This window comes from Cicer arietinum, chromosome 4 (genome assembly GCF_000331145.2).
Source record: "Cicer arietinum cultivar CDC Frontier isolate Library 1 chromosome 4, Cicar.CDCFrontier_v2.0, whole genome shotgun sequence".
Classification (NCBI taxonomy): domain Eukaryota; kingdom Viridiplantae; phylum Streptophyta; class Magnoliopsida; order Fabales; family Fabaceae; genus Cicer; species Cicer arietinum.
In genome coordinates this window covers 18,460,788-18,487,145 of record NC_021163.2, presented here as the reverse complement: position 1 = coordinate 18,487,145, position 26,358 = coordinate 18,460,788, and the positions used below count along the sequence as shown (strand labels likewise).

At 31.6% G+C, this 26,358-nt stretch overlaps 5 protein-coding genes across 6 annotated transcripts in view; 2 read left to right on the top strand and 3 right to left on the bottom strand.

The window, feature by feature from the left end:
• The window catches only part of LOC101489081 (uncharacterized), a 12,697-nt gene extending 8,895 nt beyond the window's left edge, over window positions 1–3,802 (bottom strand). The window contains exons 1-5 of the mRNA XM_004497316.4: window positions 3,343–3,802; window positions 2,809–2,878; window positions 1,882–2,538; window positions 1,606–1,791; window positions 1,385–1,498 (exon numbers count right to left, since the gene is read on the bottom strand). Of these exons, the coding sequence (XP_004497373.1) occupies window positions 1,385–1,498; window positions 1,606–1,791; window positions 1,882–2,538; window positions 2,809–2,878; window positions 3,343–3,395 (1,080 nt within the window). The 5' untranslated portion in view covers window positions 3,396–3,802. The remainder of the gene's footprint in view (window positions 1–1,384; window positions 1,499–1,605; window positions 1,792–1,881; window positions 2,539–2,808; window positions 2,879–3,342) is intronic.
• A 3,240-nt stretch (window positions 3,803–7,042) lies between these two features.
• Window positions 7,043–10,290, top strand: LOC101488746 (CDP-diacylglycerol--glycerol-3-phosphate 3-phosphatidyltransferase 2-like). The gene is made up of 7 exons (XM_004497315.4): window positions 7,043–7,605; window positions 7,701–7,798; window positions 7,871–7,921; window positions 8,204–8,317; window positions 8,952–9,008; window positions 9,095–9,180; window positions 9,746–10,290. Exons 1-7 carry the CDS (start codon window positions 7,260–7,262, stop codon window positions 9,864–9,866), a joined length of 873 nt encoding a protein of 290 aa, XP_004497372.1. The 5' UTR covers window positions 7,043–7,259; the 3' UTR covers window positions 9,867–10,290.
• A 5,539-nt stretch (window positions 10,291–15,829) lies between these two features.
• LOC101488414 (cationic amino acid transporter 8, vacuolar) lies at window positions 15,830–17,919 on the top strand. The gene has a single exon (XM_004497314.4). It carries the CDS (start codon window positions 15,933–15,935, stop codon window positions 17,706–17,708), a length of 1,776 nt encoding a protein of 591 aa, XP_004497371.1. The 5' UTR covers window positions 15,830–15,932; the 3' UTR covers window positions 17,709–17,919.
• Window positions 17,920–18,791: 872 nt separating this feature from the next.
• On the bottom strand, window positions 18,792–21,438 carry LOC101515660 (glutathione S-transferase L3-like). Its single transcript, XM_004497313.3, has 10 exons — window positions 21,051–21,438; window positions 20,863–20,949; window positions 20,731–20,791; window positions 20,546–20,632; window positions 20,380–20,478; window positions 20,204–20,300; window positions 19,845–19,921; window positions 19,633–19,740; window positions 19,385–19,465; window positions 18,792–19,084 (listed from the first exon to the last, which is right to left on the bottom strand). The coding sequence occupies exons 1-10, from the start codon at window positions 21,209–21,211 to the stop codon at window positions 19,073–19,075; spliced, it is 870 nt and encodes a 289-aa protein (XP_004497370.1). The 5' UTR covers window positions 21,212–21,438; the 3' UTR covers window positions 18,792–19,072.
• Window positions 21,439–21,576: 138 nt separating this feature from the next.
• Window positions 21,577–24,977, bottom strand: LOC101515107 (probable protein phosphatase 2C 38). 2 transcript variants are annotated; one of them, XM_004497312.4, is made up of 5 exons: window positions 24,655–24,977; window positions 23,853–24,205; window positions 22,589–22,956; window positions 22,144–22,380; window positions 21,577–22,015 (listed from the first exon to the last, which is right to left on the bottom strand). In XM_004497312.4, the coding sequence occupies exons 2-5, from the start codon at window positions 24,175–24,177 to the stop codon at window positions 21,797–21,799; spliced, it is 1,149 nt and encodes a 382-aa protein (XP_004497369.1). In that variant the 5' UTR covers window positions 24,178–24,205; window positions 24,655–24,977; the 3' UTR covers window positions 21,577–21,796. The 2 variants fall into 2 exon arrangements, with proteins under 2 accessions (XP_004497369.1, XP_004497368.1); XM_004497311.4 differs by having other exon boundaries at window positions 23,853–24,432; window positions 24,655–24,831.
• Window positions 24,978–26,358: the final 1,381 nt, after the last annotated feature.

Sequence of the window (26,358 nt, the reverse complement as noted above, 5' to 3'; positions counted from 1 at the left end):
GTTGTTTGAACTGGAACTCGTATACCCGTAACTCGAAACTGAAAACTGAGGGCAGATATGGAAGCAGGGGGCCGAGGCGAGTGCGGTGGAAGAAGCGGCACCGTGAACGGCTGCCGGATGCGCCGTCAAGCGCGGCGGCAGTGGGCGGCACGTGGATCTCACGCGCAGGAGGTCAGGCGGCGCGTGGGGGCGCGTGAGGGAGGTTCTGATGATGCGGCTGAAGGGTTTTGGCTGATCTGGGTGTACGATGTTGCTGGAGTGGTCGTTCGTCGAAAAAACTCGTCAAGAACAGTGATGGCAGCGATGATAGGGCGTGAACGGCTGAACAAAAGTTGAGGAATCAACGTATCAACAGCAGAGGGGGAAAACCGGAGTTGAGAACACGGTTTGCCGAAGAAAATATTCACCGGAGACAGTGGGTCGACCGGGTAGTTGACGATTAGGGTTGTCTCTCAGTTGGCTCTAGATACCATGTTGAATATAAAGAGTATTGAGAGACATATAGACACAGGGTATTAAATAACTCTAATTTACAGTAATGCTAACCGGGCCAGAATACTTACATACTTACAGCCCATATATATTATTTACATTCTAATATAGTATTTAACAGGCTTAAACTATTTCATTATCCATGTTGTGGTACAGATCATTAATATTCATGAATCACATATATGAAAAGTGCCTGTGGGGAATTAATTATGGATCTTTGCACCTTTACTCAGGCATGCTTCCTCAAAACAGTGCTTAACTGATTCAAGTTTGACTCAAAGTAGCTCCCACTTCTTCAAATCACAATATACAATTTCAACACAATGCAGGAGTAAGACAGCATCTTAGTTATACGAACCATTCTTATCATGCTTTGTACACACTTCAAGCTCAAGGTGTTTCAGGTGAGAAGGTTGCTATAGATATAAACTACAAAGAAATTCTGTACCACAATGATACATGTTGTGCCACAGTGGTACAGATTAGATAGTCTTCAACTAATTCTAATATCAACTTGGGAAACACTGTGGTCCAAAGTTCAAACTACCTCAACAAAGATTGATAATTCATTTTTACTTCACATAAAGAAAATTAAGACATGGAAGGCTTAAATTCTTTATCAATTGCTTTGGGATTCCTTGGCCCGTCATTTGAGGGTCACAAATTTCTGGCCACCAATTATTTGAAGAAAAAAATAGTATAATATAGTCCTATGTGAACAAATTTCTGAGTGATCAGCTCACTTATATGTATATATTTTTTATCTAGACATCTTGTTAGATTGGTTGACAGTTATATTTTTCAAACAAAATCCATCTTGAAAAATACTGGGAAAAACTTCTTTTTATTAAAAACGTAAAAAAAACATGAAACTCTATTCAGAAGCAAGGACCTGGCAGTAACCAACAGAGGGGTTATGTCGAGCATATGCAGTAAGTAATCGTCTCAAAGCATTTCTACCATCCTCATCCAAAGCAGGATGACCAGGAAATGTCCGCGGCAAATCCTGCACAAACAAGTAACAATTGGAACTACTGGCAAGATCTTACTTTAGTGTTGTAAAGATAATAATAATACAACATCATGAACAACAATGTCAAATTTCACAGGTACCTTCTCAATCTGTCCTTTCCATTTTTCTGGTACATGTATGAAATCTGCATTTGTTTTTCCATCACTGTCGTCTAATTGCGAGCTTTGATGATTAATTTTAATTTCAGAATCACCATTTGAGGCTAGTAGATCCTGATAATACATTTCTACATGCCTTGCTTTAACACCCACAAAAGCTTGCCAGAGCTGAAGCACAAGAACAAACAAGAGGGTAGCTCACTAAAAATAAAAAATAAACTTAACAAGAAATGAATGTCCCGTGAATATAATGGGTACCTCTCCCCTCAGTGCCATTGGCACTCCCCCACGAACAAGAACTTCCAACTCTTCTTTCCAAGGACATGAAGCCTCTAGTGATGCAGCATCAGCAGCAATACCATTTGCAGAGATATTCAAGCCATCAACAAGAGGAGTATCTGGACTAGGATCTGACCTCTCAACGTCATAGAACTCCTCATCAGAGTCTTCCTCACATGCTCCTTTTGGTGATTTAATATCATCAGAATGAGACAGTGATTTCTCAGTGTCACTGACCTGTTCATCTTTTGACACACCTTTCTTGTTTCTTTCATCTTTTACAGACACACCTTTCTTCTTTACACGAATGCTCATCATATCCTCAATAATATGAAGAGACGATCTTATGTTTGTCCATAACTGGACTCTATGAATTTGTGTCTCCTCAGGTGCTGGTAACTCCTCCTTTTTACCACCATTTTCAGCTGCACTATCAGCGTTGCCAGGCGTACGGCCGCTCGCTTGTTCTCCATCAACAGCCTTCTCTGAGCTGGCATCTGCATCTTGCTCCGCAGCTTCATCAACAGAAACTTTCTCATCTTCCCCTGCAGTTGATACCTTTGTGTCCAATTCAGTAGACTCAGCCTGCCTATCTAAAAATGACTTCCACCGTTCCGACCTTTCCTCTTCTTCCTCCTGAAATTGCAATTGAGTAAGTTTTGCTCCCACAACAACTGCCATATAAGACAGTTACATGTTTTCGGCTTTGAGAAAGACAATAAAAACAATTTGCACCAACATGTAGTGAGTAATGCACATAATAAGATTTTAAAACTTAACATAGTGAATTTTCCTTCACACTATTCTCCTATTCTTTCCTCTAAAACAAAAAATGAATAATCAACAAAATTGAAAAATGGCAAGACTGGAACAATAATAATAAACCAAAAGCATAGCAAACAAGACCTTGTATATGTTAGCGTATTCACGGTATCTTTGCAGGTGCTGAGGTCGCACAGTAAACCCATAGGCATCCCTGTTCACATCAAAACACACAATAATTGACAAAAAATCCAATTATAAACAGATTAGATAATTAAAACCTAACAATCAATTAACAGATGCAGATTAACACAGGAAAAGCCAGAACAAAACTAAAAAAATTAAATCGATCAAAACAAAAATTAAAAAGACGAAAGAAGAATCTGAAGAGAAACCAAGTCAAACTAGCAGTGAAGTAAAAGCCGCATAACATTTCACACAAAATCCACTCACTCATTCAGCATTGCCTCACATTCTCAAATCATAATTCATTTCTAATTTCTAATTAGTAACTCACACTGAAATTGAATAGAGCGAGATCGATCTTGAGAAAGCAACAATAATAATTTGATGAACAAAAAGACAAATCCTCAATAAATAAATAAAAATGAAAGAAATGGAAGAGAATGCGATGAAGAAGTAGAAATTGACGGATCTAGTAGAGAGTAGAATTAGTACCTCTTGTGGTCGAAGGTAATTACAGGGTTTACATTTTTGTTAGTGTTCTTCATAATTTGTGGATTGGATCCGAAGAGAGGAAATAGGGTTGAAAAAATAAGAAGAAGAAGAAGAAGAAAGAAGATCTTCTTGTTGTTTGATTTATTTTAGGCAACTGAATGTGGTTGCCTAGTTGGCTATTACTATGTGCGTTTTCGAAAGCTGCTAGTAGTAGTAGTAGTAAGAATAGAAGAAGAGAGAAAGATAGTGTGTGGGAGTGAGCATATGCACACTAAGCGTAAGCGGTGTGTGTGGGAGCGAAAATGGCGTCATGTCCTCATCACGTTATTATAATCATTACATGTGCTATGCTATTTGATATACATACTAGCTTCACGGAACTCCAAAAGCTATAAACTTTCTTTCCTTTCCTCAATTTTCACTTTTCCTTTCTTTTCTCTCTTCGCCATCAACAGTCAACCTGCCCTTTCCCCTATACACACTATATCATTTTTTTTTTTTCTTTTTCTATCTTAATACTACTAGTTAAGATTATGTTTTGCTGATTTGTCTTTTCCCATGGTATAATAAAGCTATATCACAATTTTAATCCTTACTTGTTATTTTGATTTATTCAAAAATTTAAGAAAGTTTTTTCTTCTAACTAACACTAAATTAAATAGATATTTCTGTTATGATATTAAAAATTATGGTGCATATTTAGACGGATGTTTAGTCAAATGTGTTTAGAGATTTGTTGAGACTCATTTAGTAATATTTTATTAGATGTTAAGTTGGAGGATGTAGTGTATATTAGGTATTTATATTAAAAAGTTATAAAAGAATAGTGTGTGTGTGTACGACCCATTTAAACAATCAAATAAAGAAAATTTTATTATAATTAGTCTAAACAATTACATCTAATATTAAAATTGGACATATATTCTCCTTAAAATTAATAATAATTTTTTAATTATATAGTGTATTAATAAGTTAATTTTTAAATTTTAATTCGACTCAACACAAATTAATATTATTATATTTTAAGTTCAAACTCATAAACTAAATTTATGATAGATTTTATAACAAAAATAATACAACAAATTACAACGTAAACAAGAAGAATACAAATAACACCAGAAAAAATTAGCACTACTACCGCTATTTGTGACTAAGAAAAAAGTAGTACTATTTGTTTATTAAGACAAAAACAAATCAATACACTTTCTTTGGGGTTTTTTACCCCAAAAGTGTGGTGTGATTAAGATTCAGCGGACCCGCCAATTATATTGTCCCGGTTAATTTCCACACCGACACTAAGTTATTCTTCCCCCTCGTAATAAATTGTCAATAAACTTTCTTTTTTGAATGAAACTTAAATTATATAAAACTTTTTAAAGTATATGATTACCGTAATCAATAAAAAAAAATTATTACTCTAATACGCAAATGTATAATTAATGAAATTTCTTTTGTGAATATTGTAAACATTGTTTTTTATTTATTTTTAATAAAATTTACGTCCTCTGTTCTTAATTATTAATACCTATTGAAAAAAAATTCCTAATTATATGTTTTGATTTTATATATAATTATTATTATTTTTTAATATATTTATAATTAATAGTATTATTAATTTGTCTTAAAATATAAAAAGTTAATATTAAATATATATATATATATACAAATAATAATTTAATGATATTTTTATATAAAATAAACACATTAATTATACTATCAATTTTTTGTAATAAATGTGAAATAAATAATATGTGTTTAAGTTTAGATAAGGAGGAAGTAGATTAAAAGATATATAGTCAACTTACCAACCTTATTGATTTGAAAAAATAATTGCATCAAATTTTACGATGAAATCTATTATATATCATGTGAGCAAAATATTCAACTATACGGCAATTAGAAGATTGTAAACGTTACGGTGAGATATCGGTTATTATTTTCACACACAACAAAAAACACGTGGTTACTGATGTGGCTTAAATGAGTTTGGTGAGTAATATTAATGTGAGCTTATTTCCTTTTTCTCTGGCTTTCTCTCCTTTCCTTTTTTTCACTTATTTCCCGTGTCATAAAATCTTCGGTAAACTCCTTCTGAAACGATCTAGTTGAAAACATACTTAAGCGACTTACCCAATAAAATTAAATAAAGTAAAAGACCGTGTTATATATTTTGCTTGTTTTTTTCTTTCTTTCTAATATCCTATGTTTGCAATTATAAATAGAGTAATATTATTTGATATGAAAGATTTGTAAAATAAAGGAAGAACAAAAATAGAAGTTTAGACCAATCAATAATTAGTTTATTACAAGTGGATAATTATAATTTATAAATATTAAATATTATCGTATATTATTATTTTTCTCTTTTTAACAAATATTTTCATAACAATAAACATTTTCCTTACAAATAAAGTAAAATGCACTTAAGATTTGTTTCTTTTCAAATCATAAACTTTTATGCGTTAGCATCGCATATTACATTTCTAACTTCATATCGAAGAATTGGAATTGTTTAGAGTATCTCAAATGAGGAGACCTTAACAAGACATTTAAATATAATCAATGTTTGTTATAATTCTCATCTTTGGCACAAATTTAAGCAACAATGATAAACAATCTCAAAAACCAGTTGTAACATTAAGAAAATCCATTTATGCATAAATTTGGATAAAATATGGGAGATTAATTATGAGTTGCTTATAAGCAATCGCTATTTTGACTTTTTTCATGAATCGCTTAAATTCTATAGATATTTTGGACTCACAATACATTGGTTAAATAATTTATTCACACGATCTTCAATGTTAAAACAATGTGCACGGTCATATACTTTGTTTGAAGTAGTGCCACTTTCAGCCACCTCTACCACATCTCAACAAATATCCTTCTCTCCATATACATTGTAATCTCTAGATTCGCATTAGAATTATTCTTTGGTTTAATGGATGATTTGTTGGGCCAAAAATAAATCTTATTGAATATAACTGTTTTGTTGCTAAAATGGGGAGAGAGGTAGAAAGAACACAAATCTTTTTTTTTCTTTTTTTCTTTTCAAAAGAGTGGTAGAATCCCGTACACATGGTTTATTATAAGATTTATGAAGCTGCTTAATCCATCTGATCATAAAAATTGTGCTTGGTGGAAGACTCCACTAACCTGTTTATGTTACAAAAAGCCTTTTTTGGCGGGTCCAAAAGTGATATGTAAGATTTAAAAATCTTCTATTCTTTTTGCTACAATACAAATACAAAGACTCCCTTCATGTTATTATCATGTTTTAAGTAGATGCCACAATCCAAACGCAATTGCTTAAAATACGTTATTGCTAAGACGATGTTTCTTTCGTGTTTAGAAGTACATTTCTTGCCAAAAATTTATTGCTAAAAGCTTACAAAATTCATATTTTATTAATTACTTGTTAATTGTCTGAGAGATTATTATAATATTTTTAAAATATATATAAAAAATAATTTAATAATTCACACAATACATATAAATTAATTTAAAGGCAAATATTAAAATTGTTAATAAAAATATTATTTGAATTTTTTTTAAAAGAAGTAAAAACAAAATACAATATATTTACCTATAACAAAAACCTATTTAACCCTATAACAGGGAATTTTTAAGTCAATATTGATAAATTCAACTTCATGTTTTAAGTCCTAACATACTCTACCGTGATTTACATAATTATCGTGGGAGTGAGGTAGTAAAAGACAGTTATCATTATTTTACACCTTAAAAAAAGTGATTTATATAGTTATCATCATCCCAAGAAAAAGGATTTAAAGTGGGGGTAAGTTTCCATCTCCAGTGTCCCATGATCAAAAGTTGAAGAAAGAGTGATAATTTCAGAAGTAATTTAGGTCTGAAACAAAAGAATCCGATTTGGTTTAGTGATTTGTGATACCCTGATGATGTCGACTCTAAAACTGAGCACAACTGCTTCTCTCTACGTCCGTTCAGCCACCACCAAGTCCAAAACCAAACCCTCCTCCTTCATCTCTTTCTCATCCACTCCTTACAAAAACAACATTCACCAAAACAAGTTCATCGTCCCCTCCACTAATAAATTCCCAATTTCTAATAATAAAACCCCTCCTTCTCTCTCCCACAATTTAGGGTTTTCTCCAAGGACTCTCGTTTCAAACCTTCCACCACAACCACAACAAGAACAACCAGAAGAACCTTCCAAATTGCTCACACTGCCTACCATTTTGACTCTTGGCCGTGTCGCCGCCGTGCCGCTTCTTGTTGCTAGTACGTTCTTTCTTCTTATGCTACAATTTCACATTCATTTTTTTATTTTTATTTTGTTAATTAATTAATTAATTATTTATTTATTGTCTTTGTAGCTTTCTATATGGATGGTTGGCGAGGAACAGCTGCTACTACAACTATTTTCATTGCTGCTTCTGTTACAGATTGGCTTGATGGTTATATTGCTCGCAAGGTTATTTAATTTAATTTAAATACTATAGTTATTTATTGTTTTTTCTTTTCTTAATTTTCAATTCAAATGCAGATGAAGTTAAAATCCTCATTTGGTGCATTCTTAGATCCTGTAGCTGACAAGGTATTCTCCCTTTCCTAAATTAAATGTTTATAGCATTAGTGTTTAGCATATAAGTGTTTATCTACCTATAAGTTATTTATACCATAAAAGATAAGTTGTTTTCATATAAGCTATAATGGAGAGCTTAAACGCGTCATAAGTTGTTTTCACAAGCTATTTTGAACAGTCTTACAAGTGCTTATGTCATTAGATTAATTAAAATAATTCAATCTAAACATGCTAACAAGTCTCTTTATTATCACTCTGTTAATAAGTAACATGCATGTCTTCCACTCAATGCAGCTTATGGTGGCTGCGACATTGGTCTTATTATGTACTAGGCCTTTGGATGCTGGTGTGTTTGGCCAAGCACCTTGGCTACTCCCTATACCTTCCATTCTCATCATTGGTAGAGAGGTAATGCAATGTGTACATTCTTCTCATCACAGGTGTCCTTCATATCATCACCAAACTCATGCATCTAATTTTTTATGTATTCATATATTGCTTTTCTTTACCTCTGCCTTTTTTTATAGATGTTTAGTTTGCAATGTGTTTCTGTGTTCCAATTAACTTTTATGGGGCCAACTTTACCAAAACAGCAAAATGTGACTGTCATGAGATCAGAATTACTAATGTTCCTATTTTTTTCACATTAGAACTGAACCAAAGTATAGGTGGGTTAAATACTCAGTTTTCTTAGAAACTATGCAGATATAATGTTTTATATATGTATATTATGTTCCCATGTGTATTCAAGGGGAATTCATAGTTTTTAATTATGTCTGGCATTTTGTTGCCATCACGTGTGTATGTACCTATAAATTGCTTTGGCATGTTTAGGATGCATAATTATTTATCGTTACCCAATATCTACAAAAGCTTGTTTGTTTTAATGGGACTGGGATTCATATTTATATGGTAATTAGCCATACTCATGTATTTTCCTTTTGCTTTCATTCATGGCATCGTACTTTGTCTGGTTTGCTGGTTTTGCATTTGTGATCAAATCATATGCCTCTTACAGTTTCTCTTGTGACTTGCAAAATAGATAACCATGTCTGCTGTTAGGGAATGGGCGGCTTCCCAGGATAGTAAGCTTTTAGAGGTTTGTTTCATCTCATGCACCCTTGAATCAATTAGCTGGTATTAGCACAAAGTTATGAGCTTATTTCATGAAACTTGGTATAATAGGCTGTTGCTGTAAATAACTTGGGGAAATGGAAAACAGCCACACAGATGACTGCATTAGCCATCCTCCTTGCGACCCGGGACTTGAGGTATCGGTTTTGTTTGTATTTTAAGGATACTCTAACTATTACTAGATTTGCTATGAAAAGGATAATTATGTGAAAAACTCATCCGTAAACAAGCTTATATTTTAGTTATCTTTTTTGAACAAGTATATTTTAGGGCCTCTTTTTAAAATTTTAGTTAACACAAATAAAAGATAACTAAGGACTTGTTTACTTTGTAAAAACATTTTCTAAAGTTTGTGTCAATTTTATTTGCGAACAAAGAGATTAGAGACTCTTGATGTAAACAGTTGTCTGCATTTTTCAGAAACAATGAAAATGTCAAAAAATTGTTTTTCATTATTTCCATAAATGCACCATCCCTAACTACCATTTTATCTTCTCTCTACCACATCTTATTTGCAAGTTAAAATAAACACATATTTTAGAAAATGAAAACAAAAAATGCTTTTGCAAAAGTAAACAGGTCCTTGGTTATCTTTTAGCTATGAATTGCTCTAAATATTCATTTTGCTCACCTCAAAATTGTATTTTAAGCTGTCATTAACTGATGGGAATCTTCGGTATTTTCCCATTTTTCTTTTTGCAGTCACGGAGAAGGTGCCCTTGTAATAGGGTCTGGTGTTGCTTTGCTTTATACTTCAGCAGGGCTTGCCTTATGGTCGTTGTTTGTATATATGAGGAAAATTTGGAAGGTGTTGTTGAGGTAGCATGCTTCGTGCTCCATGTATTTAACATATATATCCCAATTTTTTGTGGCTCCGATTCGTCCTAACAGTTCTTAAGTAGAGTATACGATCTCACAAAAAGGGGCTGCATTTTTAGTGGCATGTAAATGTAATATTTATTCTGCGCAATGTCTAACTACACCATCATTTCCCCTATTCCTGAAAATCATCTGCACACATTTTTGTCCTCAGTCGCCCTAGGTAATAAAAAAAGGAGGCAACTAGCCATGGTTAAATGCCACACCAGTGATTTTGTTTTAGCTCCTTACTCTACATTTTGGATTCCTTGAAGCTTTGCTACAAGGAAAAAAGTTTCAAAACAGAAATTATTGTACCACACTAGTTAAATTATTATTATTATTCAATTAAATTGCAATGTATAATTATGGATATGTATTATGTTTTACTTGTGCTCTTGCAACTGTAACGTGCACCGAGAAGTGTTGATCCAATGAGTTGATAAGTTGTATTATTTTACTTGAACAAACTGGCAAATTTTATGATTTCCGGGATAATAGATAAGGTAGTCATTGACGAAGTGGGACTTGTTCGATAGAACTGTTACTGTGTGATAGGGATGGTAACATAATATGTACTTGTTGTGAGGGTCCATCCAATTCCGTCATAATTTAGGTGGAGAAATCTGAAATTTGTTTTTTATTGGGTATCGTAGTCGAGATGGATTTGAGAGTGTTGATATTCATTCTACATTTGCTTTTAAATTTATCTTGTTAATAATATTATTGTCATTTTAAAATTTTATATACATGTATATATTTAATATTTTTTAAAGATATTATAAATTATGTTATGCTCTATATAAAAAATATAATTTTATTTATTTTATCATTTAATAATAACAGTAATAATAATTTTATTATATTAATTATAATAAATATAATTTTAAATTTATTATTTTATATATATATTGATAGGGGCAGTGATGGAAAACTCGAATTATGTCAAAGGCGGAGAGGAGTTTTAAATCTTCCCATCGATAAGAAACGAGAGTGGGGCTGAATTTTCTCGGACTAATTGGGTGTAAGGGTTAGAAAACAAAACTCCCTTGATGTGCTGTGTTTCCATGTCTACTATATGGTAGAATTCACTAATACAAATATCCTAACAATTACTTTGGCTCTACCTCCATAATAACTCGGTAATATGAATTTAAGTTTAATATAAATAAATGTAAAATCATGCTAACAGGTATCCTTAAGGATATTTGTTAAGGATTTTAAAAAAATAAAATAAAAAAATTAAAAGGGTTTAATACACCATTTTTAAAATAAATTTTTTAATTTGAAAATTTATTAACATATTTCATAAAAAAGGAGTATTCTATTATGCACCCCAACATTTAAATTTACCACCCTTCAATTAACATGAAAATACAGTTTTGTCATTTTATAAAATCTTGGCTAAATTACATTTGTGGTCCTTTAACTTAACTTCAGGTAACGTTTTAGTCCTTTATCTTTTTTTTTTCCCGACTTAGTCCTTTATTCCTAAAAATATCAAATAAAGTATGAAAATATGAGTTTATTTGAAGATTTGTGTTACGAATTTGATGAAATTTGTATTATATTGAAGAATATAATTAACTTTATGAGTTTTGATTGAATTTTTTTTTGAATTTTTGTATAAAAAAGGATATCATTGTTGAAATTTTAAAACATAAAATATCAAATTGTCACTTAAAATTAAAATAAAGGACCAAGTCGGGAAAAAAAAAAGATAAAGGACTAAAACGTTACCTGAAGTTAAGTTAAAGGACCACAAATGTAATTTAGCCTAAAATCTTTAATTTTTTTTACCACTAATTGACAAGAGACATATAATTATATTCATAAGATAAGAAAATAAATAAAATAATAGGGGTAATATACTTTCAAAACTTTAAAGAATTCACTATAACTTTCAAATATTTCCAAATTTTTGAAATAAAAAAAGTAAGTAGCACTCGAGTTTTTCATACATTCAAAATATTTTTTGTCAAAAATTTCAAACAATTCGAAAATTTTGAAATTTAGATTTTCGAAAGTTTTTAGCATTCTGAAAGTTTCTAAATAGAGAAAATTTCAAAACTTTTCAAATTTAGAAACTTTTTAGATTTGGAAACTCTTGAAACTTTTTAAATTTTTGAAATGTAATCCTTATTTCGAAAATTTGAAACTTTCGAAAATTTTGAATATTTTTGGAAGTTTTAAATTTTCGAAATAAAGATTATATTTCATAAATTTGAAAAGTTTCTAAAATTTTTAAATTTTAAAAGTTTCAAATTTTCAAATCTAAAAAATTTTGAAAGTTTCTAAATCTAAAAATTTTCTATTTTGAAATTTTAGAAACTCTTGAAAATTTGAAAAATTTTATTTCGAAGGTATGAAAAATTCGAGTGCACTTACTTTTTTTTATTTAAAAATTTAAAAATATTTAAAAGTTATAATAAATTTTTTAAAGTTTCGAAAAACAAATAAAAAAATAAGTAGTAAAAAAAAATTAAAAGTTTTATAAAAAAATAAACTTATATTTTTAAATTGAGTGAGGGATAACAAATTTAAATATAAAATAGAATAGTCTAGAAGAATAATATGTAAGTCACACGACCATATTCCATTAAAAAAATTATTTCGAAAGTTTGTTAACATTTTCCATGAAAAAAAGAGCATGTAAGTCACACGGCCATATTTCATATACTAATTATTGGTTCATTATGTGTCATTTTCTTGATGACATAAACAGTCTATTTAGTGATGCATCCTTGGATTATGATGCAAAGATATAGTGGGATTTGACACTGATTTTCTGATCAATCTCGGCACTCTTGACTCGTACTGTGATGCCAGATATAGGATTTATCAACTGGTGCACTGCACAAGAAAAATAGTCTCATACTCTTTTGAAATTTAATATACTTAAAAATAATTGTCAAAAATTAATATATTTAAATTAAATTTTAAATTAAAAATATTAATTTTTTAACTACTATATATGTTTATGTTTTATGTAAGGGGAAGTATTATGCATAAGTTTTTTCTTTATTGTTGTATTCATTAGTATTTTCTTCATTTTATTGTAAAAATCGTTTAAATTTACTGTATATAAATAAAAAATATTTTTAACTATTGATAAATTTATTATTATTATCAATATAATAATATTTGTAAATGATACACATTATAATTATTAACGAATAATAAATAATCAATGCATTCACAGGTAGATTTCCCACATCATAAAATATTTTCTTAATAATCACGATAACCATATATAAATAAATAAAATTTCATGTTATTTTTTATTATATTATTCCTATTATTTCTCTTTTTTTTTATTCTTTTAATATATATTTCTCATCACATTAAAGAATAGTATCTTATAAAATAAGTCACAATTTCTAATTTTTATATAGAATTAACCATAATTTCTATGATATTTGTTAAAGTGACATGTTTTTTAAGTAGAGAGAGTAATATTCAAGGGCTCTTTCTTTTGTTGTAAACAAAAAACTCTCTTTTTTGTGTATTATTTTTATATAGTGTAAATTTTATGTGGAAAGGTGATTTAATCATTGAAAAGAATATTGCTTTTAAAATTAAAATAAGTTAATCAAGTTAATAGTTCAGTAAAAAAAATTATAAATTTCAAACATAATACAAATTAAATAGATCTGTCTAGAAACTTAATAAATTTGTATATGATGACATTGGATTATAACTTAAGGGTTAAATATATTTGTAGTAGAATTAAAAGTTTTCTTGTCCTATTTTTTCTATTGATTTTTAATCTTCAATTTAGTAGTATGACCTAAACTATGGATAAACTTTTACCAGAATGACTCAACTAATGTCTATTTGTTTTTTTTTTTGTTTTTTTTTTTATATAAGAAAAGGTAATTTATGGTTAGCTTTTGATTTAAATTTACCCTTTTAAATCATTTTATTCAATTTTTTTTATTTAAATAAGTGATTATATATATATATATATATATATATATTCTTTTTTTCATTTTAGTATAACTTTTTTATTTTTTCTTTTATTACGATGTTTGATTCATATTAACATATTAGTTTAAAGGCTTAATTGCAGTTTTGATCTCTCTATTTTAGCTGAATCGCGAAAGTAGTCCCCCTATTTTATTTCTCCCCAGTTTTGGTCCCCTAAACAGAATTTTAGTCCAAAACTTGATGAAATTTCATTTTTTTAAGTCGTACTACACCATTTATGATTTTATATTTCAGGTATAATTGTTGCAAATTACATCTTGAAGCATGATGTGACTTAAATAAATGCAAAAAAAATGAAATTTCATCAAATTTTGGACCAAAATTCTGTTTGAGGGACCAAAACTGAGGAGAAACAAAATGGGGGGACTACTTTCGCGATTCAGCTAAAATAGGGGGACTACAACTGCAATTAAGCCTAGACGCAAACTCAATCAATGATATTGACGTTTTTAACGTTACATACATAAAGACATATATATTTCACACATTTTAATTTTGTCATATTTGTAGTATTATTATAATTTTGTTGTTTTATACAAACTATTAATCTAGATGCGTTAAGATTGTTCGCATATTTATCATTTTTAATATTAATTAATTTGAATTATATTATTTTCGATTAATATAATTTTTTATCAATTTAAATGAATGAATATCGTTTCAAATAAAAAAATTAATAAAAAATTGAGTACTGTTTTTTTATATAAAAAAATAAGGTGAGAAAATAAATCTTAGACAAAATTGGAAAGACTTTTGAACTCGTTAAAAGACAAAAAGAGTATAAACATAATTTAATAGTATTTTATTATAACTAAACATGAAAATAATATTCAAGCATTGCAACTTCAAAATCCATTCTGAAGGATGAATAATTGAGAAACCTGACCAGATTAACATTGTATCAAGACACAACACTAGGCTTAGTACATTACGTTGACTTTTCTGTATAACAAAACTGGTGTACGGTACCTTTTAAGAGAAATAGGTAAAAACTTTACTACTCTTACAAATATTATTTATAGCATTTACATAAATACATGATTGAAAATAATGACCAAATCTCTTTAATTTACATTTACATTAAACAATAACCTTTAATTTTATCATGTTTTTGAATAATCAAAACTGTAACCGCTTAAATTGTCCGTTAATATTTAATATAAAATATTTCTATAACTGTTAAACCCATATGTTGTTAATTAATTATCAGGGCCGACACAAGGTAAGACTACTCGATCAATGTTTTAAACCTACTTTAAAAATAAGGTTTTTTACTTAATAATTTTTAAACTTCTCTGCAAAATAAATTTTTTTACTTAATAAATAGGTCTCAATTTTTTTATTAAAAAGAAAATGTCTCATATTTTAATCTTCTTATAACTAAAATCGATACTATAAATTAAATAAAATATTTTATTTTTATCGTAAATTATTTAATATTATTTTTAGTACAACTAAATTAGTTAATAAAGGTAGTAGAGTGAAAGAAAGATTAGTTATAAAGTGAAAAATCATGAGACAAAAAGTGAACACATTATTGATGAGAAATATTAGTTATAAGTTAAGAAATCATAGACAAATGGTGAACATATTGCTAATATGAGTTATTAGAGTGATACAAATTATATATACACTATTTTCTTTTTCAACTAAAATATAGAAATTTTTATGTGAGTTTTTGATGTTGCTCTAATGTCTTATTTCATTTTTTTTTAAAACATACAAAAAATAAATTTAAAAATGTCATTAATTCTACTAAAAAAAGTTTTTATAATTATTAAATATAATATTAATAATATATTTATTAAATTTTAAAAAAATCACATATAATAATTTTGCTTTTAAGTCTCATAACATAACATGTAGGGCCGACCTGTAAGTTATATTTTACTTGAGGAATTTGATTTTCAATAATAATTATAGTTGATATATAGGTGTTCCACTAGCACTCGTATATCACTGTGAATATTCATACTTGAGTGTTTATTATTATCCGATTCCATTTCTCAGTCAGAAAGGTTAGTTACTTAGTTAGTTACCGATGGCAACGGCATCAACCTCCACCGCCGCCGCCACCGCCACCACCACTTCAAAGACCCGAAGCTACTGGCGGTGGAGCAAGCAAGATTTTTTCCCGGAACCGTCATTCCAAACAGGGGAAACCTACCGGAGCGCCTTGGCAAGTACATGTCCGCGACTGAAGGACCGTCTCCTGAACCGGTCAACGGATTCAAACGAACTTCTAGTCCTTCCAAAAGCCAGCGAGAATCGCATGCCTCGTTGCCTCACTTGGTGGGACCTAACCTGGTTGGCCTTTGGAGCAGTCGTCGGTTCCGGCATATTCGTCGTCACAGGTCAAGAAGCTCAAATTCATGCCGGTCCCGCCATTGTCCTCTCTTACGCCGCGTCTGGCTTCTCCGCTCTACTCTCCGCGTTCATCTACGCTGAATTCGCCGTCGAAGTTCCCGTCGCCGGTGGGTCATTTTCCTTCCTCCGAATTGAACTTGGAGACTTCATCGCTTTCATTGCCGCCGGTAACATTCTTCTTGAAGCACTCGTCGGCGCCGCCGGTCTCGGCCGTTCATGGTCCTCTTACTTCGCCACAATGGTAAAAAACGATTCGGATTATTTCCGGATCCGAGTCGACTCGTTGAAAACCGGTTTCAACATGCTGGATCCGTTAGCCGTTGCGGTTCTATTAATCACTAATGGAATCGCCGTTAGTGGAACTAGAAAAACGTCAATCTTAAACTGGCTTAGTTCAATTGTGACAACTCTTGTTATAGCTTTCATTATAGTAGTCGGTTTTATTCACGGAAAATCGTCAAACTTAACGCCGTTTTTACCTTACGGCGTTAAAGGCGTTTTCAATGCCGCTGCTGTTGTTTATTGGTCTTACACAGGTTTTGATATGGTTGCAACTATGGCTGAAGAAACTAAAAAACCTTCTAGAGATATACCTATTGGTTTAATTGGTTCCATGTCAATTATTACAGTTATTTATTGTTTAATGGCATTTGCGCTTGTGTCAATGGTTAAGTACACCGAGATTGATGCTGAAGCTGCTTATTCAGTTGCTTTTGTTCAAATTGGTATGAAATGGGGTAAATATTTAGTGAGTATTTGTGCTTTGAAAGGAATGACAACAAGTTTACTTGTTGGGTCAATGGGACAAGCTAGGTACACAACTCAAATTGCAAGGTCACATATGATTCCACCTTTTTTCGCACTTATTCATCCTAAAACTGGAACACCAATTAATGCTACACTTTTGACCACTTTGTCAAGTTGTATTGTTGCTCTCTTTACTAGTTTGGATGTGCTGTCTAGTGTTTTTTCTGTTAGTACTCTTTTCATTTTTATGCTTATGGCTGTTGCGTTGCTAGTCAGGAGATATCATGTGAGGGAAGCAACGGATAACAAGGATTTTTGGAAGGTTCTTTTGTGTTTGTTTGTTGCTATTGCTTCTTGTGTTGTTGGGACTGCGCTTTGGAATTCGGGTTCGGCAGGTTGGATTGGATATACTGTGGCTGCTTGCGTTTGGTTTTTGGCGACTTTGGTGATGAGTTTGCTTCCAAAGATGAGGCAACCCAAGGTTTGGGGGGTTCCGCTGGTTCCATGGGTGCCTTCTTTGTCGATTGCCACAAACCTTTTTCTTATGGGGTCATTGGGTGCTGATGCTTTCTATAGATTCTTTATTTGTACTAGTGTAATGCTTGTGTATTATTTGTTGGTTGGTGTTCATGCTACTTATGATGTGGATCATGGAATTGGTCAAGAATCAAGCCATGGTGAGGGAATGGAAACTGCCATTTAAGGGGATTAGCATGTTTCTAAGTTCCATCTATTGAGATGTTGTGGATTCTTTGATGTTGTGTTAGGAATAGTTTAGCCTTATATATTATTTGTTGTTGCGGAATCAAGAAGAGTTCAGTCTTTTTGGTAATTGGAAAGCAACTCTCTGGAGTCATGGCCAAATGTAAATCACAACTTGCCCTTAGTATAATAAAATTATTGCTTTTTATTTATTATTGCTTTTCTTTATCTATGCTCTATTTTCTTATTTTATTCTATGATGTTTAGTTTCTATGTTAAAATTAACTGTTACTGTACAAACTTTATCAAAACTAATGTTCCTTGTAACTGTCTATAAATCAGAATGAAACCCAGCATTCATTTTGCTTCCCACAAAATTGGAAAATGGATTCTTTTAACTTTGGTGGTCGGTTACTTTAATGTATTTAAAAAAGAAATTAGTGATTAAAATAAATAAATAAAAATTATTTGGATGAGAAACAATAATTGAGCTATGTTGTTGACTGATGGAATATTATGTATTTTCCCATTTTTCTTTTTGCACGACATGGAGAAGGTGCCCTTGACCCTTGTAGTGGGATCTGGTGTTGCTTTGCTTTATAATTCAGCAGGGCTTTGTCTTTACGGTCGTTGTTTGTAATAATGAGGAAAATTTGGAAGGTGTTGTCGAATGCTTCATGCTCCATGTATTTCAAATATATATCCCAATTTTTTGGGGCTCCGATCCACCCGAACAATTCCTAAGTAGTATGGATACCGATGTCACAAAAGGGGTTGCATTTTTAGTGGCATATGTAAGTAATATTTATTATGCGCAAGGCACCATTTCTCCTATTCTTAAAAATCATCTGCACACATTTTTGTCCTCAGTCACCCTAGGTAATAAAAAAAAGGAGACAACTAGCCATGATTAAATGTCCCAGAGTCATTTACTACCAGAAAAAAGAATTCAAAACAGGATTTATCGTACGCCCCTTGTTGACTTGTCAATTATATTGCTTCCACTGTATTTTGTTTTGGTACAATCTTTCTTCCAGTGGATTATTATTATTCCATATATCGGATAAATAAATTGCAATGTAACTTTACGGTTAATATGTATTAATTTGCTTGGCTCTGCTTCAGTAGTAACTCGATAATATAAATTTAGGAACAAAGACAATAAATAATGAACATGTAAGTCACATGGCCATCTTCACATATCCTAATCATTAGTTCATTATGTGGCATTTTCTGGATGACTTAATCAGTCTATCTAGTGACAGAGGCTTGGATCATTATGCCTGAATATAATGGATTTGATGCTGATTTCCTCATCAGTGTTGGCACTCTTGACTTGTAATTTGATGCTGCCAAACATTGGTTTCATGGATTGGCCTACAGATAAGAATGGATCAGAATAAAAATTAACATACAAAGATTGAGTGGCATTGTGAATTGGAACAATATATTTAGTTCAAGACTTTTTTAAAGTGCACAAGGAAAATAGTGTTGCACCATCCACATGTCTTTTTTCATCATTGAATTAATAAGTCCAACCATATTTTACTTGATTAAACGGTGGGGATTATGGATCCAATGATGAAAACAAACTTGTGCATGGTACACCACTTATTTCATTTATGCACGGTAGAACTAGCTTAGTAATGAAGTAACTGAAGCTCAATCTTATGATACCAGAAAGCGCTTCTTGTAGCTTTCAACAAGCTCCTTGGGATCAGAACGGGTTATTTTATAGCCTTCAATGTTGTTCATTCCCTGTAATAAGGGCACAATTTTAATTCTTGAGTGAAGCTCAGGTTACAAATTTATGCAGTGACCTCGATGCAATCACAGGTAGATGTGTCCCACATCATAAAATATTTTCTCAATAATCACAACAAGCATACACACATAAATAAATAAGATTTTACTGTATGCTCTACCTCAATCCATGCTGCCAGCTTAGGCCTGCCCATTGTAATGTCATAATTTTTCACATCTATTAAAAAGGGTTGAAATCTTTCAATGAAAGGAGCATATGCTATATCCACCTGAAATTAATAGTTAATTTTGACAAGTTCAATTCAATTTAAAAATGTACTAGAATAGTACAATATGCATTGCCACTGATATGAGTCAAGTTAAGTATACTCACCAGACTGAATTGGCCAAGGAAGAAAGGTCCATGATCATATTTGGAGAGAACAGTCTCAAGGTAATCAAATGCAGTGCCTAATGAAGCAAATGTAAGGTGAGTGATGCTTGACATGCTCATGCAATCTTTTAACACAGCTCACATAGAATATTAATTAGAGATGTTAGTTTTTTTTTCGTGATTAGGGACCCCATAAATATAGTCCCATTTAGAGTCTCGTGTGTGGGGATTTTTTTCCGCAGAGACAGGGCGAGGATCATGTTCCTGCCTGGCAGAGTCTCTGTCCTCGAGAATACTATCACAATATCCTTTTATAAATGTGTAATTAAACAGCATCAATAAAGCAAGTGTTGTTTTACCAGCTTCAGTTACATCTCCTTTAAACGAAGAAACAACGGTCTTGTAGAAGGTATTAGTGTAAGATAGTAACTCTTCAGCAAACTCCTTATCAGGACCCTGTTTATTTTAGACAGTAAACTTTTGGTTTTACATTTTGCACCTGAAAAGTGAAAGATAAAAAAAAAATGTATCTTACAGTAGGGAAAAGAGAGGGTCCTTCAAAGTGAGTGTCAATATATTTAATCAAATCGAGACTCTCTCCTCTGACTTCATTATTGTGTTCCAGAGATGGAACCTGAACATGGAAATAACTGAAAAGATGAGTATTTATTTAGAATGAAAGAAAGAAGGATGAAGATGACCTTGTTGGGTGGGTAGACTTTATCCTTATACCAGGAAGGTCTGTCTTTAAGATCAATAGGAACCAGTTCTATCTTCTCCTGCAAACCCTGCTTCCAAAAAATAGAGAGAGATATTGTTGTTGTTGTTGTTAATAAATTGTGAAAAGCACATAGCATGGCAATAAGTTAAGCGCTTGTTATATAACCTTAGTGTTGCGGGTGATCCATACACGCTGAGCATAGGGGCATTTGTAGGAGATATACAACCTTGAATGAATGAATGGGTTCAATTCAACAGAGTGAAGAATGAATGATGAAAAAGTAAGAAAGAAACCAACCTGGTAGTTCCATCGAATAAGGAAGAAGGTGGGGGTGAAGTGGAAGTAAGGGATGGTGGAAGAATTTGTTCTTGTTCTTCTTTCACCCTTAATAATTTCATAATAATAATAATAATAATAATCATACTCATAATAAACAAAACAAGTTTAGCAAGAATGAATGAATAATTAAGAAGAAAGAAACATACCATCCAGTCATGGATACTATTGGGACGGAATTAAACCGCCGCTGAAGCCGAAGCTTATTATTATGGAAATGGGTGACAGTTGTGGAAATGGAAGGAAGAGAACAAGTAGAGAAAGCACTGAGTCCTCCCATTCCTCCTGAGACTGAGAACAACAACGTCATCTTTTTCTTCACAACGTGTGGCCCTGCCACTCTCTCCTTAAATTTTTATTTATTTTTTAACAAATTTATAACCAAGTCACAATTATTTGTAATCTCATTAATTATTTAAAATTATTATTTGCAGAAGCTCGTTCTTTCTTTAACTTTTCCATCTTTTATCCCAAAGCTTCATAACGAAATTTCAACAAATACTTGTGCAATCGTTTACCATCCTCTTTCACAACCCTTCCTTCTTCAACTGTCAAATTCTTAGTTATATTAATTGTGATTAAATTTAAACATACAAATTTCAACAATAACTTAAATGGATAACACAATTTGAAACATAGCTTTTATAACAATGATTTATGAGGTCGAGTCTCAAGTGTAACAATGTTGAATATAATAATTATAATTAAATAATGAGGGGAAAGAATCAAACACTAAATATGGAAAAGAAAAATAACAAAGAATTTGTTCTTGAAACTATTATCCCAGGTATGATATGGGACTATGAGGAGGAGAGGAAAATTTACACTTTGAATACAAATAAATGTAAAGAGATGGTGGTGGGGAACTTCAATTGATGATGTGGAAACTCTCAAACTACCCATTTACAATACCAATACCAAAATCACCACCTCCTTTGATTGAAACAACGGGAGCACGTGAATTATGCAAATCAAGATACAGAACTATAACTGTTATGTCGTCATGGAAATGTCTCCTTACGCCACGGTCAATCTTTTTCAAGTCCGAGTATCTCATTTCTCTTTTCTTTGCAGCTTCGCAAAGTGCTGTTTTGATCAGTTTCTTCGCTACTCCCTGCATATAATAGTAAGCATCAGAAATCATTCATTTCAAAAGTTGTTTGTAGGTTTAATTATTCTGTAGGTCCTTGAACTATTTGAGAGTTGACAAAAATAGAAAACTCAACTAAGTTAGAATCGTACATTACGTGGACAACTCTGGACAATGTCGACCGCTTCTTGATTGCTCATGTGCTCCCATAATCCATCTGATGCAAATATAATAAATTGATCACTAGCTTCTAGTTTCTGTACTTGTATTGTTGGTTCAGCTTTAAGGATTGGCTTTTCAAAGGTATCCGAGAGCCGAAATTTTGACAAAAGTGGTGCTTGGTTAAACTCTGCTTTCTTTAGATAGGCGTCGCCGATGGATCTTGAAATCTACAATGTAAATAAAAAATCAGGTGATTCGGGTCAACATAACTCTGATTTTCAGAAGACATCCATGAACACAGAGACATGTGCATCAAACTCAGAATTAGGAATCATAATTTTTGGAGAACACTAAGAACATGCATTGAATGTGAGCATGCGTATCTTACACAAAAAGAGAAAATGAAACTTGAGGTAAAGCTTTTAAAACCATCACCTGAATCAGACCCTTCACGCGCCAGACCGTGTGCTTCATAACTACGATCTGTGGATCATTGGGATGCAATGAGCGCAGCTCCTCTCTGACAGATTCCAAACTAGCATTGTGCTCGTAGGATAGTTGAACCGCTTTAATCTCTTTTGTAGCATCGTCCAATCTACCTAACACTGCTCGAGAGTCTCCTGCATTTGCAATATAGAGCTCCCCGCTGTATATTACGCCTACCAAACAGCATGATCCAACTGATGCTATCTGTGGCTTGTGTAGCCACTGTTTCTTTACTAGAGCAAGAAATTCTTCTTCTGTTGCCAAGAATGCTTTGTTGATAACATCAGCTGACATTCCCTGATTTTCTGAAGTGAACTCTGCATTTAGATCAGCTAAGAATTCAGAAAACATATCAACCAGGTAAAGGAATACACAAAAATCCACAATACTTGTTAACAAAATAACTAATAAGCATGCATGTACAGAATACAAAGTAATCTGAAATTTATCAATCCTTTAAGCCACTATACTCGGTTTTCAATTTGAGCGGCTTTAATAGATAAAAGAAAAATCTCTAATGTTTGGGCCTGTTGGTTACAAAGAGCAAGCAAGCACTAGCCAGTGACAGTTTGACAATGATCAAATAATTTTATCACAAAATCAGTTCATCCCCATTGAAATTAGTTACCATCCCTCTTCCATTTGATGCCATCCACAGGAAATTCCATAAGGATAAAACGCAAAGATCTTGAGCGATGAAGACAAAAACATCATACTACATTTAAACAAATTTTGCTTTTAGAAACATGTGGAGAAAAAGAATCAAAATTTCCAATTATCTGTTTTACATGGCTCTTACTCTTAGCATCTAAGAAAAGCAATATTTAAACTTATCCCATCTTCCACGCGAGTTACACGAGTTGAACAACTAACAAAAATCTAATTTTTAATAAAACCATTTGTTGTAAGGTTTTTCTAGTAGACATTGTTTTTACAGATGATAAGAATCACAAAAAAAACCTATAGCTTAAGGATTACAGTCATACCGCAAAATAACAAGAAAGCAAAACTATGGGGGAAAATGGTGAGGGTGAGAAATTAAGTTATGCCAATTAAAACCACCATGAATATATGTCTATCTATTAAAGCAAATAGCAATCAAGCTGCCTAATATATTAGAAAATTTTCAATGTTGCAGATGGCATTTAATTTCAAAATTTAGTTCCAAAAATATAAAATTATGTTGCAGAGCAGAGACAGAAGAACGACATACTCTTTATATGTTTAAATAGGTGGTCATTGACGAACCGGGCAGTTTCTGGACCTCCATGCCCATCGTATACACCAACGAAAGTTCCTCGAGGACTTCCTTCAATTGAACTCAAGGGGCCCGATTCAAGTTGGCTTTGATCCTCCAACAAATTGTTTGCTTGAACAACAGCCATTGAGAATTCGCCATTCGCGTGTCTTCCAGAATCTTTATACCACAACAAACCATCGGAACGTCCGCTCCCATCTCCATTCCTACCAGAGTTTTCGCCCTCGATAGACGGCCTCCAACAGGGTGACACAATTCGCCTAATTGTAGCCGATACCATGCCTTACATAAATACCTCACCCACACAACTGAGCAACAAATAATTCATTAAATAAATGTCAATTACAATATAAAAAAAATTCCTAGTTTTGTTTATTTCCTATCTACACCATCTATCTATCTACGTAACTGAGCCCAAGTCACTATCACAAGCTCCAGAAATCAAATGCCTACAAATGAATACTGACACCATAATAATATGTAAAAGTGGAAACCATCAAAGACTTTGTTGTTATTTGCAACAATGTCCCAAAACCTGCACAAGGATTTGAGATCAAAATCAATACAGATAAAGATACAAATTCCCCATCAAATGAAGTCCAAAATGAGGGTTTCATCAATCATTGTTGAATTGAACAACAAGCAAGTGGCATCATCAACATTTACAGCTACAAAACAATCATATATATTGAAAACAACAATAGCCCATGTAAAAAAATTTAAACCAATATATAAAAATGTATTTTTTCCATCGTACCTTAGATAGAAAATAGGTTTGCAAATTGAATCCTTTGACGGGTGTTGATGATGATAGGTTAAAAACCCAATATCATTATGATGGTAGTGTTTTGATTGATGAAAAGGGAGTGAGAAAATTGAAGACTTTGATTTGTAGATTTGGTTTTTGAGGGAATTGATATGTGGTTTCTTGTTCTTCTCTTTCCTAATTCTTTGTAACTTTTGTACCCAAAAAAAGGAATTTACACAACAAAAATAAAACAAAAAATAAAATAAAAAAAGTGACTAGGTTTGGTTTGGTGGTGGGGGAATTTTCCAAAGGGCTTTTGGCTTTTGGGGTTGATTGGTGGCAGTTTTGGTTAATTCTATTTTTTAATGCATTGGTGGGGGTTTTGACTTTGACCTTCAACCAACCACCATTTTAGCCTAATTTTCCTCTTTCTCTTAATATAGTAACATTGAAAACTTCTCTCTTATTCATATTCAGACAATCTAATGTAACTAACCCCCATACCTTTTTATTTATACATCTCACTCTCCTTTGTAGTTTCTATTTTTGAAGATATATTTATATCTTGGACCACAACGCTACATGATCTTGTCTTTCATGACCCTTGTGTATCTCTTTTTATTTTCATTGAAATTCAAACATAGGTTGTCAATTGACTTAGGACTCTGATCTTTGGGTTACCCAATTTGTAATATGTAGTTTTTTAATTTTAAAATTATTTCTTTTATTAAAAATATAATATATTATGAGAAAATTGGATTCCTCGATTTCTTGTAACGTGTCTCTTTGTAATTTTTATTTTTTTTTATAAAAATATAAATGAAAAACATGATCATTTTTAATCTTGGATAAAAATAAATCAGAATAATTTAATCTTAGCAGAATTTGTCTTTGTTTAGAAACTGATAGCATATATTTTTAAATCATTAATGGCGTGAGTGAATTTTTTACATGACTTTTAACAAATAAAAGAACAATTTAATCTCTTAATTAAAAATCATAAAAAAAATAAAGTATCAATTTAGTCCCTTTTGTAGTCTCTGACAAAAATAAATTGGGACGCATCAGCCTTTTTATTAATCTTTTTTAATTCAATTTTCAACCGCAATTAAATTATGTGATAATCTAGGTGTCATATAATGATTTACATATATTGCAAAACAAAAATAAGGGACATTTAGGTGTCTGCAACTATTATTTGAGGATAATTTGGTTTTCAAATTTTTTTAAATCAATAAATTTGTTGAACTGTAAAAGAGAGATAAAATTGATAGAAAAAAGCTACACCAAAATTATATATATATATTAAAAAACCTCTTATGAAATTGATATATTTACAATTTGTTTGAACTTTTTCTTTTTCTATAAATATATTATACTATGATTATGCAATTTTACAGGTAGACAACTATTTATGGACTAAATTGATAAATGAAAAACACATTCAAAGATTAAATTGATTTACTAAAGATATGTTTGAGTATCAAAATGATTAAAAAAAAATTACTAAATTAAGAATATTTTTGTAACATTGATACTTTCAAAGATTATTATGACTGCATCAGATATCTGACTGCATCAGATATCTAAGGACCAAATTTAATGTTTACATTTAATATTTTATTTACTTTATGGTTTAGGTTAACTTGATTTTGTCTTGTTTAAATTTGGTCATAAGTAGACACATATGTCAAAGCATCTTTTCAAATTCAA

What these genes read in the sequence shown, in the direction of transcription:
- LOC101488746 (XM_004497315.4), top strand. Translation starts at nt 7,260, where the DNA reads ATGATGTCGACTCTAAAACTGAGCACAACTGCTTCTCTCTACGTCCGT. An exon ending in CGTGCCGCTTCTTGTTGCTA is followed by an intron (nt 7,606 to 7,700) that starts GTACGTTCTTTC and finishes TTGTCTTTGTAG; the next exon opens with CTTTCTATATGGATGGTTGG. An exon ending in CTTGCGACCCGGGACTTGAG is followed by an intron (nt 9,181 to 9,745) that starts GTATCGGTTTTG and finishes TTCTTTTTGCAG; the next exon opens with TCACGGAGAAGGTGCCCTTG.
- LOC101515660 (XM_004497313.3), bottom strand. Translation starts at nt 21,211, where the DNA reads ATGACGTTGTTGTTCTCAGTCTCAGGAGGAATGGGAGGACTCAGTGCT. An exon ending in GACCCTCTCTTTTCCCTACT is followed by an intron (nt 20,301 to 20,379) that starts GTAAGATACATT and finishes TAAAATAAACAG; the next exon opens with GGTCCTGATAAGGAGTTTGC. An exon ending in TCCTTGGCCAATTCAGTCTG is followed by an intron (nt 19,741 to 19,844) that starts GTGAGTATACTT and finishes TATTAATTTCAG; the next exon opens with GTGGATATAGCATATGCTCC.
- LOC101488414 (XM_004497314.4), top strand. Translation starts at nt 15,933, where the DNA reads ATGGCAACGGCATCAACCTCCACCGCCGCCGCCACCGCCACCACCACT.
- LOC101515107 (XM_004497312.4), bottom strand. Translation starts at nt 24,177, where the DNA reads ATGGTATCGGCTACAATTAGGCGAATTGTGTCACCCTGTTGGAGGCCG. An exon ending in CCTATTTAAACATATAAAGA is followed by an intron (nt 22,957 to 23,852) that starts GTATGTCGTTCT and finishes ATCTAAATGCAG; the next exon opens with AGTTCACTTCAGAAAATCAG. An exon ending in GCGTGAAGGGTCTGATTCAG is followed by an intron (nt 22,381 to 22,588) that starts GTGATGGTTTTA and finishes TTTACATTGTAG; the next exon opens with ATTTCAAGATCCATCGGCGA.